The sequence below is a fragment of the Penicillium cosmopolitanum genome (genome assembly GCF_028827165.1).
Source record: "Penicillium cosmopolitanum strain IBT 29677 chromosome Unknown utg000009l:1.0-9042332.0:1.0-9050551.0, whole genome shotgun sequence".
Taxonomy (NCBI): Eukaryota; Fungi; Ascomycota; class Eurotiomycetes; order Eurotiales; family Aspergillaceae; genus Penicillium; species Penicillium cosmopolitanum.
The window spans coordinates 7,583,059-7,599,736 of record NW_026622679.1 but is presented as its reverse complement, the minus strand read 5'-3'; the positions used below and the strand labels follow the sequence as shown (position 1 = coordinate 7,599,736).

The window sequence follows — 16,678 nt, the reverse complement described above, 5'->3', positions numbered from 1 at the left end:
TTCGCCAAGCGCTGCTCGTCGCCATGCAACTAGTCCAAGTTTGTGCGCCGAAGTTCTTTGCGGAGTGATTGTGCAGATCCGTCTTCTCATCACACTCACTAGTGTGTGACGACCGGCAGCTCATCCCCCGATTCCGCCATCTCATTGGTGCCACAGCCCTGTCGGGGTGTTGGTGCTGGCGCTTTGCCGCCAGCAAGCATTGGTCAGATGCATCTCCCAGACACATTGCCAGGGCTTGCTGCATGCGTTCGCGCTGTTGATTCGTGCCCCTCTCTGCAGTCCGGCCATGGGCGACGGAAAGGTTGGCCGTCTGAGGCCCTCGACCTCATATCTAACGCCCATCGTCCGGATCGCCCAAACTCGTGCCGTTCTGATCTTCTTACATTCCTGCGCAGGAGCTTCATCTTCTGAATTTTACATGCGAAGCACTGGAGGTCTCAGCCAGCCGGCCTGGCCAAATCGCATTGTAACTCCATTATTATTGTCGTCGCCCGCCATTTTGGAGCAGCAGTGTTTCAGCTGGAGTTGATCGCGCTCGCTCGCCACCGCCAACATGCAGTTCTTCTTCCCCAGGCAGCATCGGCACTACAAGCTGGCCTACTGGTTGATGGCCGTTGAATTTCCCTTTGTGGTCGTTGTTCTGACTCTGACGGGAATTGCATCGCACAATACGTACCGGACATTACTGTGGCAGGATGGTGCCGACAACGGCTTCAACAGCGCTCCTGATGAAGCGCTATACGCCGCCGCTAACCACCGTCCCTATTCACCACCCATGGTGTGGTCATCGTTGTATGTCTTCTTTCGTTCTGCTGGACACCCAGCGAATGATTCGCGACTGACTTGATAATAGCATCACCAATTTCAATCTAGTGATTGGTGTCCTAAGCACATTCATGCTGATTGTCAAGCTACCACTCCATGCTCTGCATCTGTTCTTTCCCCCAATCGCAGCGGCGACCCACGGTGCACTCTTAATACTCTACATCGTGGCAGCTCGATATCAAGCTGGCAGCGACACATCAGATCCACAGCATCCACAGCCAGGACCTCCATGGTATATTACGAAAAGCTGCAGCGTGGCTGCGCACAAGTCAAATCTTGGATACTGCATGCAAGCCAAGTCGCTCTTTGCAATCACTGTGATTGTCATGTATGTGAACCCGGTCTTAGCACCAGATAAGAAGGCTAATATCTCCTGCAGTGTATTATATGCCGTCGATTTTGGAATCAGCGTTCACTCATGTTTCATCACAAAAGAAGAAAAGGAGAAGGTCTTGGAGTTAAGAGAGGAGAAGCGCGTGGAGAAGGAGTTTGAGGAAGAGATCTTGAAATCACCCAGTATGCTCCCTATGTCGGCACCTGGGATGATTCCTCGAACCCCCGGGTTTCCTCCGATCGCCTCTTCTCCCGTCGTGAGACATGGGGCTCCGATATCGCCATTCACAACACGTCATTTGGCCTTCAATCGTCTCGGAAGTGGTAGCACATCGTCCGATCTACCATTAAGGGACAATGGCAGCATGCCAAGCCCTCAAATACCATATCAACCGCCAACAACAGAGGCCCAGGGCTCATCAAGTCAACCGATGTACTTCCCGCCACCGCCGAAGAAGGCATCAAAGAATTAAATTATTCATGCTCATGCGTTCTGAACTTGCATATGTCGCCCATGATACCATCTTTTCATCATTTTTCATCGACACTTCCCTCCTTTTCTGATTAAGATTCCCGGTGACTCCGACCGGTTTTTTATTTATTCTCAAAGAGACCCCCCACATGGCATTTGGTCGAACTGGAATGGCCTTTCGAGGCATTAAAATACGCTTAGTACATATCATCTGAAGGCGTTTCAACATGAGACTACTAGTCCAGCTTTAAGACCTGGAGCCTCGCACCATAATTATCTACTACCAATCAACAATTGACAATGACAAGAAAACACAATAAATTTCATAGTTATCCGATCCCGCCGTATGTCGATAAATCATGTGCAAGGAGAGACTGCCTTAAAGCCCGAGCGAGAAGCCCACAACTATGTACCATTTAAATCAGATTCGAAGAAAAACAAGTCATGACTTCATTAAATAATGGCAATCATCCATAGGACCACCACCGACTCGGTGCTTTCAACGCAAAGGTGTGAATTCCCAGTAAGCATCTGGTCGATCGAAAATACTAAAGGGCTCAAAGCAGATTTCAAATGTCGAGATAGGTATCTTAAGAAGACCGACCAGAAGGCAAGAAGAGAGAAAGAGAGAATTCATCACCATATGGCCACCAGAAAACCAGTAGCTAACAATTAATAAGGAAGAATTCATGTGATATCTTGGCGTTTCTTCTCCTTTTTTGACCAACGCACTGAAGGGGGACATATTGATTAGTTTGTATGTTAGGTCAAAGGGATTGATGCTCAACTCACGACCACAGGCATTGCAAAGAGTCTTAGGACCACCAGGGCCCTTTCTCCACTCAGGAGAGTCGGCTGTACCACAGTCGCCGCAGACATGTTGACCCTTCAGTCTCTTTCGTCGGTCGCCTTCTTGAGCATTGCGTGCTTGGTCTGCTGCCGTTGTGATATCAATATCACAATGTACCAGTCTGCCCCGATTAAGACCGGTACTGAGGCCATGCGATCTTTCACCGTCGCCATAGTAGAGACCGGTCATAACTTCAATGCCATCGATATGGGAGAGGTTTTGGGCACGTCGTGGTGGGTCGTCCGAGTAGAAGTCAATCGAAGGGTTCTCGTCGGATGAGTCTGAGTTGGGAGCGACCGTCTCGGTAGATTCTTGGTCGCTCAAGACTACTTGATTAGTGGCAGGTGGGTTCTCGCTGAAAGGTTTATCTTCATCGACCTTGCCGTATGGAATGCGAGTTATGTTTGCCTCTTCCTCCTCCTCCTGTTTGAGCTTGGCGATTTGCTGGACCAATCGCGCGTTTTCGATTTTATGTTCCAGGAAGGAGTCGAGGAGCAGTGAGGTTTTGTTGGGATAGGGCCGGCACATGAGAAAGAACCCCGCACAACGGTCTTCACTCGACTCATTTCGGCCTTGGGATGGGTTTTGGTTCGCGATATGCGGATGCCCATAGATTTCGACGAGGCCATGCGTGCTGTTGGTCTTTTGGAGTCTCACATGAGTCCGAAATGGTTGGTTGGACGTGACCGACTCGGCCATGTCCCGGATAAAGATGTGCTTGTCATCGTCGTGTATATACTGGGTAAGGAAGGTACCCTCAAACTGTTTCGCAGCGCAGCCGGTAATTTGTTTCGCTGATGGTGACGCATAGTTGATGCGACCGTCCGCGTTAAGTAGGACAAGCATGTCCTTCATTTCCTCCAAGACTCGCTGAATCCAACCTGGGTCATTTTGAGAGGAGTATGCCCCCTGCTGTTGGTCCTGAAAGCCATAGTGACCATATGATCCTGGAACATTTGATTGTTGAGAAGAAAGGTAGCCTAGGTTCCCCTCGTTGGAGCCAGTTCGGGACGGTGGGGCGGGCAAGGGCATGTTGTCGTAGGACTGTTGTTGGCTCAGTGCCATCCCGAGTAAGGAAAAGGGCGTGGATCAGGATAGGGAAAGCGAGAAACTGAAAGTTAACGCTGGTGGTAGGATCGCTATGGTAACATGCATTCAGAGCTCAGAGGAGACCACAGAGTTTAGGAATCACGAGAGATCGACGGGCGCATTCCCTGGAGAGTTCTCAGGAGCCACAGCTGGTATATAGATGTGTGGCGGAAATGACCATTCTTGGCCGAGTGGGTGTGGAGGAGAGGTTGCTGAATCCACGAAGCCAAGCCAAGTCGACCACAAACTTCGATTAGGTACTCGAACTCTCCCTTGCCAATTGCACAGATATTCTGGACTCTGGGGAGGGCGAAGTGGGAAAAGATAGGAAATATGAGCCGAACCAGTTGCTGTCAACCTGCGCTCGCCGATCTTATGTGGGGGTCGAGGCTGCTTAATAACGTCCCATTTGACACACGTGACTTCGTGTCGCAGAGGCGCGACGCTCTCAAGTGGAGAAAGCTCGATACATCACAAATCCACCGACGAACCGAGCACACCCAGGACGGCTGGAACAGCATTAGCGCTGGATGCGTGGGTGGCAAGATTACGACCATCACAGTTTGTGACATTCTGAAAGCGCCCACTGTGCCGCGCGACCCAAAATGTAAGTGCGGACCATTTCCCCGCGGACTTTTGACAGTACTAATGGGCCAACAGGTGTAAGTCTGGCCCATACACCAGTCGACCCGACCGAATCTGACCGGAGACATGACGATGAACAGCGAAGATCGATAAACTCTCGATTTTGGGGTATGGCCCTGCTCATATACCTGCTAGATGGCGATGCGCTAATCTATATACGTTGGTTTCTAGAGTTCGCTCCTTCGATAACACGCGCAGCGAGACCATCCAGTTCCACACCCCTTTAACCTTGATCGTTGGTTACAACGGATCGGGGAAAACGGTACGAGTTGGCCCATGGCAGGCGCAAGCAAGCCCAGAGCTGACAGCATCTAGACCATCATCGAATGCCTGAAATATGCCACAACGGGCGACCTCCCTCCGAATAGCAAAGGTGGAGCTTTCATTCACGATCCCAAGTTATGCGGCGAGAAAGAAGTTCTCGCCCAGGTGAAACTTTCCTTCAATGGCACCTCTGGCGCAAAGATGGTTGCCACACGCAGCCTGCAGCTCACGGTCAAGAAAACTACGAGGCAACAGAAGACACTGGAGGGACAGTTGGTCATGGTAAAAAACGGTGAACGTGCATCTATCTCTTCACGAGTTGCAGAGCTGGACCAGATCATGCCCCAATACCTAGGCGTTTCCAAGGCGGTCTTGGATTCCGTCATTTTCTGTCACCAAGATGAAAGCCTGTGGCCAATGAGCGAGCCATCTGTACTCAAGAAAAGGTTCGATGAGATATTTGAAGCTATGAAGTACACCAAGGCGATCGACAACATCAAAGCCCTGAGAAAAAGGCAGAATGAGGAGCTGGCCAAGTTCAAGATCATGGAGCAACATGCTAAAGAAGACAAAGACAAGGCCGACCGAGCCGAGAAGCGATCCGTCAAGCTTCAAGACGAAATTGAGGCATTGCGCGAAGAGACCCAGCAAATGTCAAAAGAGATGCGCCGGGTCGCGGAATTGGCTGACAAGGCATGGAGGGAATCTGAGAGTTATGCCCAGGTTCTTGGTGCCCTCGAGGGAAAGCGAATTGAAGCGAAAAGCATCGAAACCACCATTGATAACCTCAAACGACATCTGGTGGAGCTGGATGACTCCGACGAATGGCTCGAATCTACCCTCGAGCAATTCGAGACAAAACAAATTCAGTATCAACAACAGGAAGAAGCTCAGAAAGAGAACTATGTGGATCTCAAGGAGCAGATTGAACAAACCAGATACCGACTCGGCTTGAAGCAGGCTGAGAACGGTAAATACGAAAATGACAAGGCGAATTTCGAGCGACAGCTACAGAGGCGCCAAAATATGATCACCGAGATCGCTCGCGGAAACAATATTCGCGGAGTCGACGACAACATGGACCAAAGCGATGTTGATGCATTTATGCAGAAGATTCGACGTTTGTTGCGTGATCAGAACCAGTCTCTTGACCGTGTGAAAAGAGAGGCACAAAAGGAACTTCGCGAAGTCCAAGATATTCTTAATGACATTGGTCAAAGAAAGTCTGCTCTTCAAGAAAGCAAGAATGCCGCGAAGAGACAAATTGCAGCAAACGACGGAGAGGCGGCCGCGTACCAGAGAAAGCTCAATGACATTGACGTTGACGAAGGCATACAATGCTCTTTGGAGGCAAAGTGGGAGGACATCACTACGAGTCTTGATCATGCAAAGAACCGAGCGGCTACTGCTTCCTGGGACCAAAAAATCCAGGATATCAATGCTCAAATCCAGAATTTAGAAGACGTGGGTCTGAAGCTGAATAACGAACTGATTGAGTCTTCAAAGAAGGCAAAGGACCTTGCTCAATTAGAATATCTCAAAAAGGACGCCAAGGAGAAAGAGCGAAGCCTGCAAACAATGAGGGGAGCCCATAGAGATCGCCTTTCGAAGGTCGTTGGTGCGGACTGGCAACCTGACACTCTTGAACAGGACTTTCAGCATGTTGTCGATACCGAGACCAAGCAGCTGGCGGATGCTGAGAGGGACCGTGATGGCGTGAGCCGGGAGCTGGAGCAAGTAGAATTCAAGCTGAAGAATGCGAAGAAGGCCCTCAAGCAGCGCCAGAAAGACCTCGATAACTATGCAAAAGAGATTCGCGAGGCTATTGAGGCAGAGCCTACGGAGTATCTCGAAACTCTCGAGAAACGCCAAGTCGAATTTGACCTCGCCCGCAAAGATGCCGACCAATTTGCTGGAATGGGTACATACCTCAACAACTGTCTCGAGGCAGCAAGACAAGCCAAGACGTGTCGAACCTGCGCTCGACCATTCAAAACTGAATCAGAACTTCAACGCTTTACCAAGAAATTGGAAGCCCTCGTGAAAAAAGCAGGCCTTGATGCTGAAGACGAGGCTCTTCAAAGCCTCGAAGAAGAACTCAAGGTTGCGCGTGAGGCTAGTGCAGCATATGATTCATGGACTCGTATCAAGGAGACCGAAATCCCAGAGTTAGAGAAGGAGGAGGAGGAATGCGAAGCACAACTTGACCAACTTCTTGACAAGCTTGAAGGACATGACCGGACAGTTAGCGAAATGTCTGAAAGCAAGCGAGACGTTGAAGCCCTCAGCAAGACAGTCAGCACAATTGTCAAATACGATACCGAGATCAAGACAAACATGTCGAAGATCGAAGAACTTGTGGCAAAGGAACAAGACATTCCCATAGGCCGTACTTCGGACGATATCCAGGATGAGCTCAAGACTGCAAACGAGAAGTCTCGTGAGCTCAAGAAAACCCTCACAGCCCTCACGGCCGAGAAGGAGCAGACGCAATCTGAGATTAACAAGCTGGAGCTTCAGCTCAGAGACGTTCGTGATCAGCTCAACAATGCCAAGTTCCAACTGGAAAAGAAGTCGGATCTGCTCGTCCGGGTGGAAGAATACAAGAAACTCAACTCCCAACAGCGCGAAATCATCGACAAGGCCGAGAAAGATATTGAAAGTCTTTCGCCGGAGCTACTGCAAGCTCAGACCCGCTATGATGATATCAGCCAGCGGGCTGACACACGTGAACGGGATTTGCAGCATGAGATCAATCGTGTCTCAGAAAGTATTCACCAACTCGATCTTGCGAATGACGATATCAATTCATATAACGAGCGAGGTGGCCCAAGTCAGCTTGAACGGAGCAATCGAGAGCTTACGCAGATTGAAGCGGAGATTACGAAGCTCGAGGCTGAGCAAAACGAGATCACACGAGAGATCAACAAGATCTCTGTCCAGCTTAAGGACAGCGAGAACACAAAACGGCAGTACTCGGACAACTTGACATATCGCCAGGCCACTCGGTCTTTGGGCAAGGTTATGGAAGAGGTTGGACAGCTCGAGGAACAAAATGCCGAGGTCGACCGCAGCCGATTTAAGCAAGAGTCGGAACGTTGGACCCGTGAACACAATGCTCTTGCTGCCAAACAAGCCAGCAAGATGGGTGAGATGAAGTCCAAGGATGATCAATTGATGCAACTTCTGGCAGACTGGAATACAGACTACAAGGACGCCTCATCCAAATACAAAGAATCTCATATCAAGGTGGAAACCACGAAAGCCGCGGTAGAGGATCTTGCACGGTACGGAGGAGCTCTTGACAAGGCAATCATGGCATACCACGGACTGAAGATGGAAGAAATCAATTCTATCATCGGAGAGCTCTGGCAAAAAACATACCGCGGAACAGATGTCGATATGATTCTCATTCGATCTGACAATGAGAATGCCAAGGGCAACCGCTCATACAATTACCGGGTCTGCATGGTCAAGTCTGGCGCAGAAATGGATATGCGAGGCCGCTGCAGTGCGGGTCAAAAGGTTCTGGCCAGTATCATCATCCGTCTTGCACTGGCAGAGTGTTTCGGAGTCAATTGCGGTCTCATCGCTCTTGATGAGCCAACTACGAACTTGGATCGTGACAACATTCGCTCGCTTGCCGAGTCACTCCATGATATCATTCGTGCTCGACAGCAGCAGTCCAATTTCCAGTTAATTGTCATTACACACGACGAAGAGTTCTTGCGCCATATGCAATGTGGCGACTTCAGTGATTATTACTACCGTGTTTCTCGAAATGAGAAACAAAAGTCGATCATCGAACGACAGTCAATTGCCGAGGTATGCTTACAGTATAATATATTTTTGGGGATGCCTATCCAAACTAACATTGCTCTTGCAGGTTATGTAAATTTGATCTATCTCGGCGAAGCTTCTTAACTCTCATTTCAAAGCCGTGCGTTCAGCGTGGAGTACAACATCTTGCTCATATCCAGGTCTCGGTGGCGAGGAAGGCCATGCCAATCAATGCAACTTATTTCTAGTAAATAGTGATTGAACACATAAAACATACTACTAGTACATATTTCCTTTTGCTGTAAAACGAGAAAGCTCGTGGTTTCTAGGTTTAGGTTCACTAGGCCTGTTTACGTCAAAACATTAGGTATGAAATGCTAGGCAATCATTCACAATGGTACACTCTGTTTGAATTGATCAAGCTATTCATTATCAACCGGTACATCCATTTCAGCATCCTCTTCATCAAGAAGTGGCACGAAACGAAAATCCACAAAACACACTGTGCCTGCCGGGGCTTTCATACCAGCACCGACAGGCCTACCGACCGCATTATTTTCATCCAATTCGATCATGAACTGCAAGCTGAGCACGCCCTGTCGATCGCCCCGGATACTCACTTTGTTCGCAACAGACATAGCACGCGCTGCCTTCCTGATGAGAGCAAACCGATAGTTCTGCGCGATCCGCTCCCCCATTGAAGACGGTGGGGACACGAGGAAAGTCTCTGTAACAGTCGGAGCCAATTTTGCCCTCGTTGCGCGTGCGCGTGAAGAGCCATCATCGGCCAAGACCTTGTGCGACTGTGACTGCGGTCCGGCTTGACTGGCACCGCCGACGATTTCATTATGCTGGTCAACTGAGAATTCGACTGTGGATTCACTGAAGGGACCACCGGCACCGGAAAGGGCGAAGAAGGGTTCCCGCGTGGCACATGCGGATAGCTTGAGGATTGTTGGATTGGACGAATCGAGTTCGGCAATGGCGTTGTGTAGCCAGGCTGAGCGCATGATGATTTTCATGATGATGGCGTCGCGTTGAAGGGGGATGTCAGTCGCGTCTTCTGCTTCATAGGTCACTAGTTCGCAGGTAGTTTTCACGCCAGATTCGGTGATCGCGATGCTCAGAGGGCTGCCGTGCTGTGCATATTGCAAGGTACATGAGCGGTCCATGAGCAATGTGGGAGCGCTAAATGCACTAGATGCGGGGTTTGTCTGTGGAAGATTGGTATCTCGAATGCCATTGGGTTCGTTGAGATCGTTGATGCCGAAGATTTTCAATGTTTCGAGCAGAGCGGAGAGCGAAACGACGAAGTGCGGATAGGTAATGTGCTCGGAAGAATCGTCATTTTCGGTAGATCCTTGATTATTTGGGACGGGTTGTTGGTTGAAAGTGTAGCTGTTGAAAAGAGACTTGTCGAGGAAAGCTAGGCCTTGAATGACGCGACCTTCCTCTACCGAGAATCGTAGGCCATCGGGGGTGATTTGAACCGTGGCCTTGGAGGCGATGCCAATGCAAGAGAGTAGGGTATAGAGGTGATGGGCATTATTGGAGACACAGGTAAACAATGGCTCCATTGTTGCAACTGTGCCGGTTGGCTGAATAGCGTGGGTGAGGCGGCGAAGGAAGTTTGGAGGTCACGAGCTTGTAATGACTTGGGAGGTTCTAGCAGTACAGGTCCCTTTGGATTCCCCGCTTATCGTACATGGAGGAAAGAGAGTTGGTAGGGGGTATCACGTTAAACATAGACTCCGACAGCACAGATCATGAAGACAGATCCAAAACTATTAATGGGAACGAGGTCAGCCTCCAAAAAGAACCGGATTGTACCCGTGATGTCGTATTTACTTACCCGAAGAGTAATGAAGCTGGCAGACCCACGGAGGCGAGGCTCAGGAATGAACGGTCTGATTGGATTTAGTGTCAAGGCAATTCGGAATTGGCTTCATTGTTGTTAGGCAAGGAACTCACTCAGGCCAAAAAGACCAGTAAAAATCACCGCTAGAATTGAGTCAGTAATGGCAACCAACATGAGGCCAGTTGTTCGTACCGAGCAGAAGTAGACAGAAGCCGACAAAGAATTGGCTATCCTTGGGCACAAGAGGTTGGAATGGAGATGCGGAGGCTGCCTCCCAGACTTCGTTCAGAGACATGAGTGATGTGATAGGTGGTGATGGAATGGGAGAGAGTAGAGTGTCAATTAGGTAACAAAGATGAGTTGTTACGGGGAATAGTTACATAGCTGGTCTTAGTAGAAACGCGCTTGGCTGATCTGGTCCGATTACGTAACCCTTCAAACTCCGGGGACGACATGCTCCCCCAAGGAACGCGGTCGCAGTCATCGTTCTCTCAATCCACCCATCATGGCCGTTGTTTCACCTAAGAGTGAGTCTAGTTAGATTCAGAAGTTGGAATACATACTGACTGATCATCTCATCTAAAGGCTCCAAGAGGAAGGCCTCGGAGGAAGCCGCCTCCCCGGATTCACAACAGCAAGCTAGCAAGAAAGCGCGCACCGATTCTCCCGAGAAAGAGGTGTGTTCGACGATTGGATGCTTGTTTGAGCTCTAAGACACAGCTGACTTTAACTACCTAGGAGGATGGTCCGCTAGAAAAGACCCCATTGCGCATCGTGCCTTTCCCCGAAAAGGTGAGAGCTGCCTATCCCCTCATCGCATCGCCCCTCTCGACGCTCCATAGGCGCAAAACCATAATGGATCCCCTTTTAACATGTTGGATTAGCCTGCCGTCCTAGAAGAACGCCGTGGAGACATCGAGTTCCGCGTAGTCAATAACGATGGATCACACGACAGTTTCATTGTCCTCACAGGCTTGAAATGTATCTTTCAAAAACAACTTCCCAAAATGCCAAAGGACTACATCGCCCGACTCGTGTATGATCGATCACATTTGTCTATTGCAATCGTGAAACATCCGTTGGAAGTGGTCGGGTATGTGCAACTGAATTTGGGGACCATACATGGATGATGCTGACGAGAACACCCCAGAGGAATTACATATCGCCCGTTTAATAGTCGCAAATTTGCCGAGATTGTATTCTGTGCCATTTCGTCCGACCAGCAGGTCAAAGGCTATGGTGCGCATCTTATGTCCCATTTGAAGGTATGTTCGAAAACCTGCAGCCACCAGGCTATCCAAGCCTAATGTTTATTGGGCAGGACTATGTGAAAGCCACCTCTCCCATCATGCATTTTCTCACCTATGCCGACAATTACGCCATTGGATACTTCAAAAAACAAGGGTTTACAAAGGAGATCACGCTGGACAAATCTATTTGGATGGGCTATATCAAGGACTACGAGGGAGGTACTATTATGCAGTGCACCATGCTACCAAAGATACGGTACCTTGAAATGGGTCGCATGCTTCTGAAGCAAAAAGAGGCCGTCCAAGCGAAGATTCGTGCATTCAGCCGCTCGCATATTGTTCACCAGGCACCAAAGGACTGGAAGAATGGCGTCAGCAAAATCGATCCTCTCTCCATTACTGCCATCAAGGAATCTGGATGGTCTCCGGACATGGATGAGCTAGCTCGCCAACCACGCCATGGGCCGAACTACAACCAACTCTTGCATCTGCTCAATGATATGCAAAACCACAGTGCGGCCTGGCCATTCACCCAACCTGTCAATCGCGACGAGGTTCCCGATTACTACGAGGTGATCCTGGAACCGATGGACTTGTCCACCATGGAAGAGAAACACGAGAAGGACATGTACCCCACTCCACAGGATTTTATCAAGGATGCGACATTAATATTTGATAACTGTCGACGTTATAACAATGAGAGCACTCCTTATGCCAAGAGTGCTAACAAACTTGAGAAGTTTATGTATCAGCAGATACGAAACATTCCTGAGTGGTCGGTAAGTGCAAAGGTTACAAGGGCCCGCCTTCAAGGGAGCATGCTAACATCCGATTCTCTAGCATCTGGGCGAAGGGCATTAGGACGCCTAGTCCTCCCTGGTTTTCTTTCTTTTTTTCGCGACGGTGTTTAGATGGGATGGCGTTCGGAGGGACTCGGTTTAGCAATACCCTGTGGATACCGGTTTTTAAGGAGCATAAGAACCGAAAGGTGCTATGAAAATATGAGTGATCAAGAAAATGAATTATAATACTAGTATACGAGTATTCAATATTGAGACTAAATACTCAATATTAAATATTAAGATCCCCCCCTATGATGCAATGTTCCTCACGCGTAGTGACAGGTGGGGCCGGATGAATGTTATTGCGGTGTTGTTTCATCTCCGAGAATCCTGGGCGACGGCAGTTGGCGAGTGTGGCTGGGCGATCTGCTTGTTCGCCCTCACCTTCGCCCTGACTGAGCCTGGTCTCGTTCGTTTTACCCCCCTAGTTCATGGGATTTTTTTACTTTATCATTCCTCCGAGTTCCTGGCTGCTGTAGCGCGGCTGTTGGCCAAGTTTGTGCGACAAAACTGTGGTTCCCAGGGGCTTCTCTCCTATCCGGATAACATTGCGTGTCCCGCGACGCCAGACTCGATTCTTTTCGCTACCTCCTCTTTTGGATATCCACAAGGGTCTCTCTCGTTCTTTTGTCAGACTCTCGGCAAACCTCTTGAAGTTTGCTACGACCAATTGTTGTGTTGACACCCCATTATCTACGCGATTTTCGATCCAACACGTTCTCTACCCCCCTTTTGCGGTCCGCCCCTCCTCGACTTTTTGAACTTTTGGTGCTGGAAAATTTACCGGTGACGAATCGTCGACAAATTGCCCAAAATGGCCTCGCCAGATTCCTTTCTCGACGTGGAGCAGCGAAACCGTCTGCCCACTCTCTTCGAAGTCCTCAGTCGCCGCACACTCGCACCCGTCGACCTCTTCTCCTTTTACATTTACATGCGAGACCAGCAGCGCTCGGTGGATTACTTGGACTTCTGGTAAGGCTGGCCGTGCGCCTACTCATCAATTCAGATTCTAATTATTTTCTTTTCATTACGCAGGTTGGACGTTTCACAGCACATGTCCCTATGCCGCCATTATGTTCGGGAACTTCGTCGGTCCGTCCTTGTCGCAACGCCTGATATGGAGAGGGCCGACAGCAAGCGGTCATCTGCGATGTTGGAGAACCTGGAAAACCTGGGTGATATCCCGCTAGTGGAGGCTGGGCCTTCACGATTGCAGTCCAACGAGAAGGACAGAGATGCCGACCACCGCCTCTCTGCTTTCTTGCGCTCTGAAGGCGCTCCCTCCTCACACTCGCCCCAGAACAGCATTGGATCTCAATCAGCATATCGCACCCCATCCAATGATGTGCAACCGCGCCCCAGCGATGGTACCCGGAATGGTGACTCGACCTCTCCTGGACACACTGTGGCTCGTAACGATATCCGCGCAAGTGCCGAAAAGATTCTTTACACCTACCTTCTACCTGGCTCTGAGCGAGAAATTATCCTCCCCGAAACAATGGTTTCCACCATCATCAACCTGATCGAAGACGACAACCGTGACGATCCCGAGGTATTCGACCCCGCCAAGGATTACGTCTTCCAAGCTATGGAGCGTGATGCATTCCCAGGCTTCTTGCAGGCCAAGGCACTGGGAAATCTCGTTCCTTTGAGCATTATCGCTCGTCTCGCTTTCGCCCTTATCAGCTTCGGAGGTGGATTTTGGGGTGCTTTCTACGTGGTGCTCCGCAACAAGCCTCGCGGTATTCGCTGCTGGGTTATTCTCCCGTTTGCTGTGGCGGCCTACTTCATTGTCTCCTATCAGTACAAGATAGATCCCGCCATGGCATTTTTTGGCTATAGCGAGTACACTTTCATGAACTGGGCCCCGATCCGCGAACCGTACGTCCGAAAACTCCTCAACAAGCGCGCTCTGGTCACTGCGGCAATCGCTTTCCTGAGCGCTGCTGCTTTGAGTATTTTGTTCATCTTCGTCCCTGGTACTATGCTTTAAGCCAGTTTTTCCCTGCCCTAATGATCAAACCCACCGCTCTGTTGTTTTCTAATTCCCGTGCAATGTCCGAGGCGTGACCCAGGTTCTTTCAGTGTCTGCATCCGTATCCTTCTGTGGAATGGTTCTCAAGCTGGCGTCTGGATTCTTCTATTCTGGCTTGCTTCTGCGAAGCATAATATCTCAAAGCCCGTTCCTCTCGGTTCGCTTCGCAGCCTGTCCTTCTTAGGCAGTGTAATTGCGCCGAGTGTGACTTTACCCCCCCCCCTCTCTCTCTCCCTTTTCACCATCAACCGTTGGCGACCATGCCTCTTCTCCTTGCCGTGTCCATATTCGCCATCTCTTTTGCCGTTTTTTCCCTTCTACCAATACCCCTTCTGACCTTCCATCTATTGTCTTTTGTATCTATGTTCTCTACGAGTCTTGCCACTAGGGCATCACGAATACATTTCTTGTTGTCGAAGAACAGAAGCAATGTATACGGAATCATTTCAATGAAAATTCACCACCTTAAGGAGTAAATCTAGTCAATAATGAGAGTCATAACATTCATCAGGATACCAAATGTAGAGCCATATGCTGGCTGGTACATCTCAGATGCGTCGTATTGTTTACTTGGCTTCTCACTTAGGCCTTTCTCCCCCCGAGTATGCGCTTTGAATGCCTGCTCCCACCACGAGACGCCGGCGCTTCATCAATATCCATCCGAGAACCAGCCTCAGCACCTTCACCAGATTCCCAGAACCCATCATCGCGATCGATATCATCGGCCTCCCGCTTATTGCCCGGAGCCCCGCCGCCAGCGGCCCACCGCCCAACCGGCCGACGCCCAAAAGCACCGAGTTTCCCACGCGACGAGCCACCTGAAGAGGTATCGAGAGAGGAGCCACCCATTGCCTTTCGCCGTTCCATGGCTTCCTCGATGCGTTTTTGGTATGCCTGGTCCTTGGCATGGCGCGCCGTCGCATTGGATTTAACTCGCGCAATCTCGGCTTCCAGGTCGGATACTACTTCTCCGCATCGAGCTTCCCAGTCGGTCAGGAGGGAGATCATTTTCGGGAGAGCCTGTGGCTGGACGTCGCGGAGGGGTGCGACGGCGGTGACGTTCACATTGGGTGGGGTCGTTGCGGGGGAGAGACGGGCGGATATCAAGTTTGCGTAGATGGCTGTTGTAACCAGGGACTCTAGCTCGGCGGTTGAGGAGAAAGAGAGTGCGTTCATGAGGGCTGGGTAGGTTAGAGATTCGGCGGATGCAGCGAGAGAGAGGAGAGAGAGGAGGCGGAGTTTGAGAGATTGTTCGCTGCTCAGTTTCGGGAGGTTGGGGGGTTTCTGTGAGGGGAGGGGATGCAGTTAGCTTTCACCGTACACCAGGTGGACTATTTTCGAAATAATAGTTGAGGGGCTTGAGGTAATCCTACCCTGGTATTCCTGCCATGTGCCCCAGGCGAAGATCTGTAGCAGCTTCAGGTAGGCCTGGTATTCGGCGGGGGTGTCTGGAGAGGCTAGGGCTTGAACTGTTTCGGTTTCGAGGAGCTCGGCGAAGACGTAGGTTTGGGGACTCGATGTGGCATTCGTAATCAGATTGGCTATGAAGCGCGGGGAGGTGGCACTATTGGAGTTGGCGAGGTGGATGAATGGCTGTAGAGCCTCCAGGGCTCGGACATGTGTTTGGTCCATGGTGTGTGGTAAATCAGCTGGTAGCCTGAGTGGCCTGCGTCGCCTCAATATTTGGGTGAATTGCCAAGAGTAAGTGAGGAGATAGTGGGCTTGTAAAACAAGAGAGCGTGATGGGTTGAATTGTGTATAGACGGAGATGGAGAGGGAGAGGAGCGGAGCTTGTTTGCATTGTTTGCATTGTATGGACTGGTAGTACAGGGAGTACTGCCCCGAAGTATTTGTACACAGGTCAATAACAATCATGGGTGAGGGTACCCAGGGTACTAGTATTCTAGAAGTCAAAGGTGAGGGATTGTACTCCGTACAGTAGATTAAGAATCAACCTTGGAAGATATCAAGATGTATAGTATTAGAAATCACGTCTACTCGTCGGGCTCAAGGTATCACTACTAGGCATGTAAACCACACCTTACCAGATTCGGGAATGGATCCATTCAGTTCATTCCGGCCATTTGATTAGTGGATATCATACGGAGTTGGAAGGCTAGAATGATCTTATCACAGTCTCCTTGCCAAGCCTGATCTGAGGATTTAACTCTCATGGTACCCTCCTAGCACCATAACGTAGATATAGTTCGCTATGGTGTCACTGCACTGCACTGCACAGGTTCATGGATTCTGCTGGTACCAGTTCGTACTGATTCCTGCTAGTCCCATGAGTAGGTAGTAATCCCTGTTCCGACCCCTCCACCTGGCTATATTGCCTGTGCAAAGCCAGGGACTCCTAGGGTTCTTTTTGAAACGCTCAAGGGTGGGTTGACAGTATTTGACAGCCCTCTGACACACCACAACTGTTTCATGCC

The 16,678-nt window shown here is 50.0% G+C and overlaps 8 protein-coding genes across 8 annotated transcripts; 4 read left to right on the top strand and 4 right to left on the bottom strand.

Annotated features, from left to right (window-relative positions):
- Positions 1 to 553: 553 nt before the first annotated feature.
- Positions 554 to 1,631, top strand: N7509_010926 (uncharacterized protein; the record flags this gene model as incomplete). The annotated part of the gene is made up of 2 exons (XM_056635563.1): positions 554 to 792; positions 854 to 1,631. 2 exons carry the CDS (start codon positions 554 to 556, stop codon positions 1,629 to 1,631), a joined length of 1,017 nt encoding a protein of 338 aa, XP_056486183.1.
- A 686-nt stretch (positions 1,632 to 2,317) lies between these two features.
- Positions 2,318 to 3,512, bottom strand: N7509_010925 (GATA transcription factor LreB; the record flags this gene model as incomplete). Its single annotated transcript, XM_056635562.1, has 2 exons — positions 2,318 to 2,361; positions 2,423 to 3,512. The coding sequence occupies 2 exons, from the start codon at positions 3,510 to 3,512 to the stop codon at positions 2,318 to 2,320; spliced, it is 1,134 nt and encodes a 377-aa protein (XP_056486182.1).
- A 390-nt stretch (positions 3,513 to 3,902) lies between these two features.
- On the top strand, positions 3,903 to 8,373 carry N7509_010924 (MRX complex DNA-binding subunit; the record flags this gene model as incomplete). Its single annotated transcript, XM_056635561.1, has 4 exons — positions 3,903 to 4,176; positions 4,388 to 4,476; positions 4,530 to 8,303; positions 8,365 to 8,373. The coding sequence occupies 4 exons, from the start codon at positions 3,903 to 3,905 to the stop codon at positions 8,371 to 8,373; spliced, it is 4,146 nt and encodes a 1,381-aa protein (XP_056486181.1).
- A 307-nt stretch (positions 8,374 to 8,680) lies between these two features.
- On the bottom strand, positions 8,681 to 9,835 carry N7509_010923 (putative DNA repair protein Rad1; the record flags this gene model as incomplete). The annotated part of the gene is made up of 1 exon (XM_056635560.1): positions 8,681 to 9,835. The coding sequence occupies one exon, from the start codon at positions 9,833 to 9,835 to the stop codon at positions 8,681 to 8,683; it is 1,155 nt and encodes a 384-aa protein (XP_056486180.1).
- Positions 9,836 to 9,996: 161 nt separating this feature from the next.
- Positions 9,997 to 10,411, bottom strand: N7509_010922 (OST5 family protein; the record flags this gene model as incomplete). The annotated part of the gene is made up of 4 exons (XM_056635559.1): positions 9,997 to 10,042; positions 10,111 to 10,165; positions 10,230 to 10,259; positions 10,309 to 10,411. 4 exons carry the CDS (start codon positions 10,409 to 10,411, stop codon positions 9,997 to 9,999), a joined length of 234 nt encoding a protein of 77 aa, XP_056486179.1.
- Positions 10,412 to 10,621: 210 nt separating this feature from the next.
- gcnE (histone acetyltransferase GCN5) lies at positions 10,622 to 12,227 on the top strand (the record flags this gene model as incomplete). Its single annotated transcript, XM_056635558.1, has 7 exons — positions 10,622 to 10,643; positions 10,702 to 10,793; positions 10,855 to 10,908; positions 11,001 to 11,209; positions 11,294 to 11,381; positions 11,438 to 12,145; positions 12,207 to 12,227. The coding sequence occupies 7 exons, from the start codon at positions 10,622 to 10,624 to the stop codon at positions 12,225 to 12,227; spliced, it is 1,194 nt and encodes a 397-aa protein (XP_056486178.1).
- Positions 12,228 to 13,022: 795 nt separating this feature from the next.
- Positions 13,023 to 14,201, top strand: rgsB (uncharacterized protein; the record flags this gene model as incomplete). Its single annotated transcript, XM_056635557.1, has 2 exons — positions 13,023 to 13,180; positions 13,244 to 14,201. 2 exons carry the CDS (start codon positions 13,023 to 13,025, stop codon positions 14,199 to 14,201), a joined length of 1,116 nt encoding a protein of 371 aa, XP_056486177.1.
- Positions 14,202 to 14,825: 624 nt separating this feature from the next.
- Positions 14,826 to 15,875, bottom strand: N7509_010919 (COP9 signalosome complex subunit 7; the record flags this gene model as incomplete). The annotated part of the gene is made up of 2 exons (XM_056635556.1): positions 14,826 to 15,527; positions 15,567 to 15,875. 2 exons carry the CDS (start codon positions 15,873 to 15,875, stop codon positions 14,826 to 14,828), a joined length of 1,011 nt encoding a protein of 336 aa, XP_056486176.1.
- Positions 15,876 to 16,678: the final 803 nt, after the last annotated feature.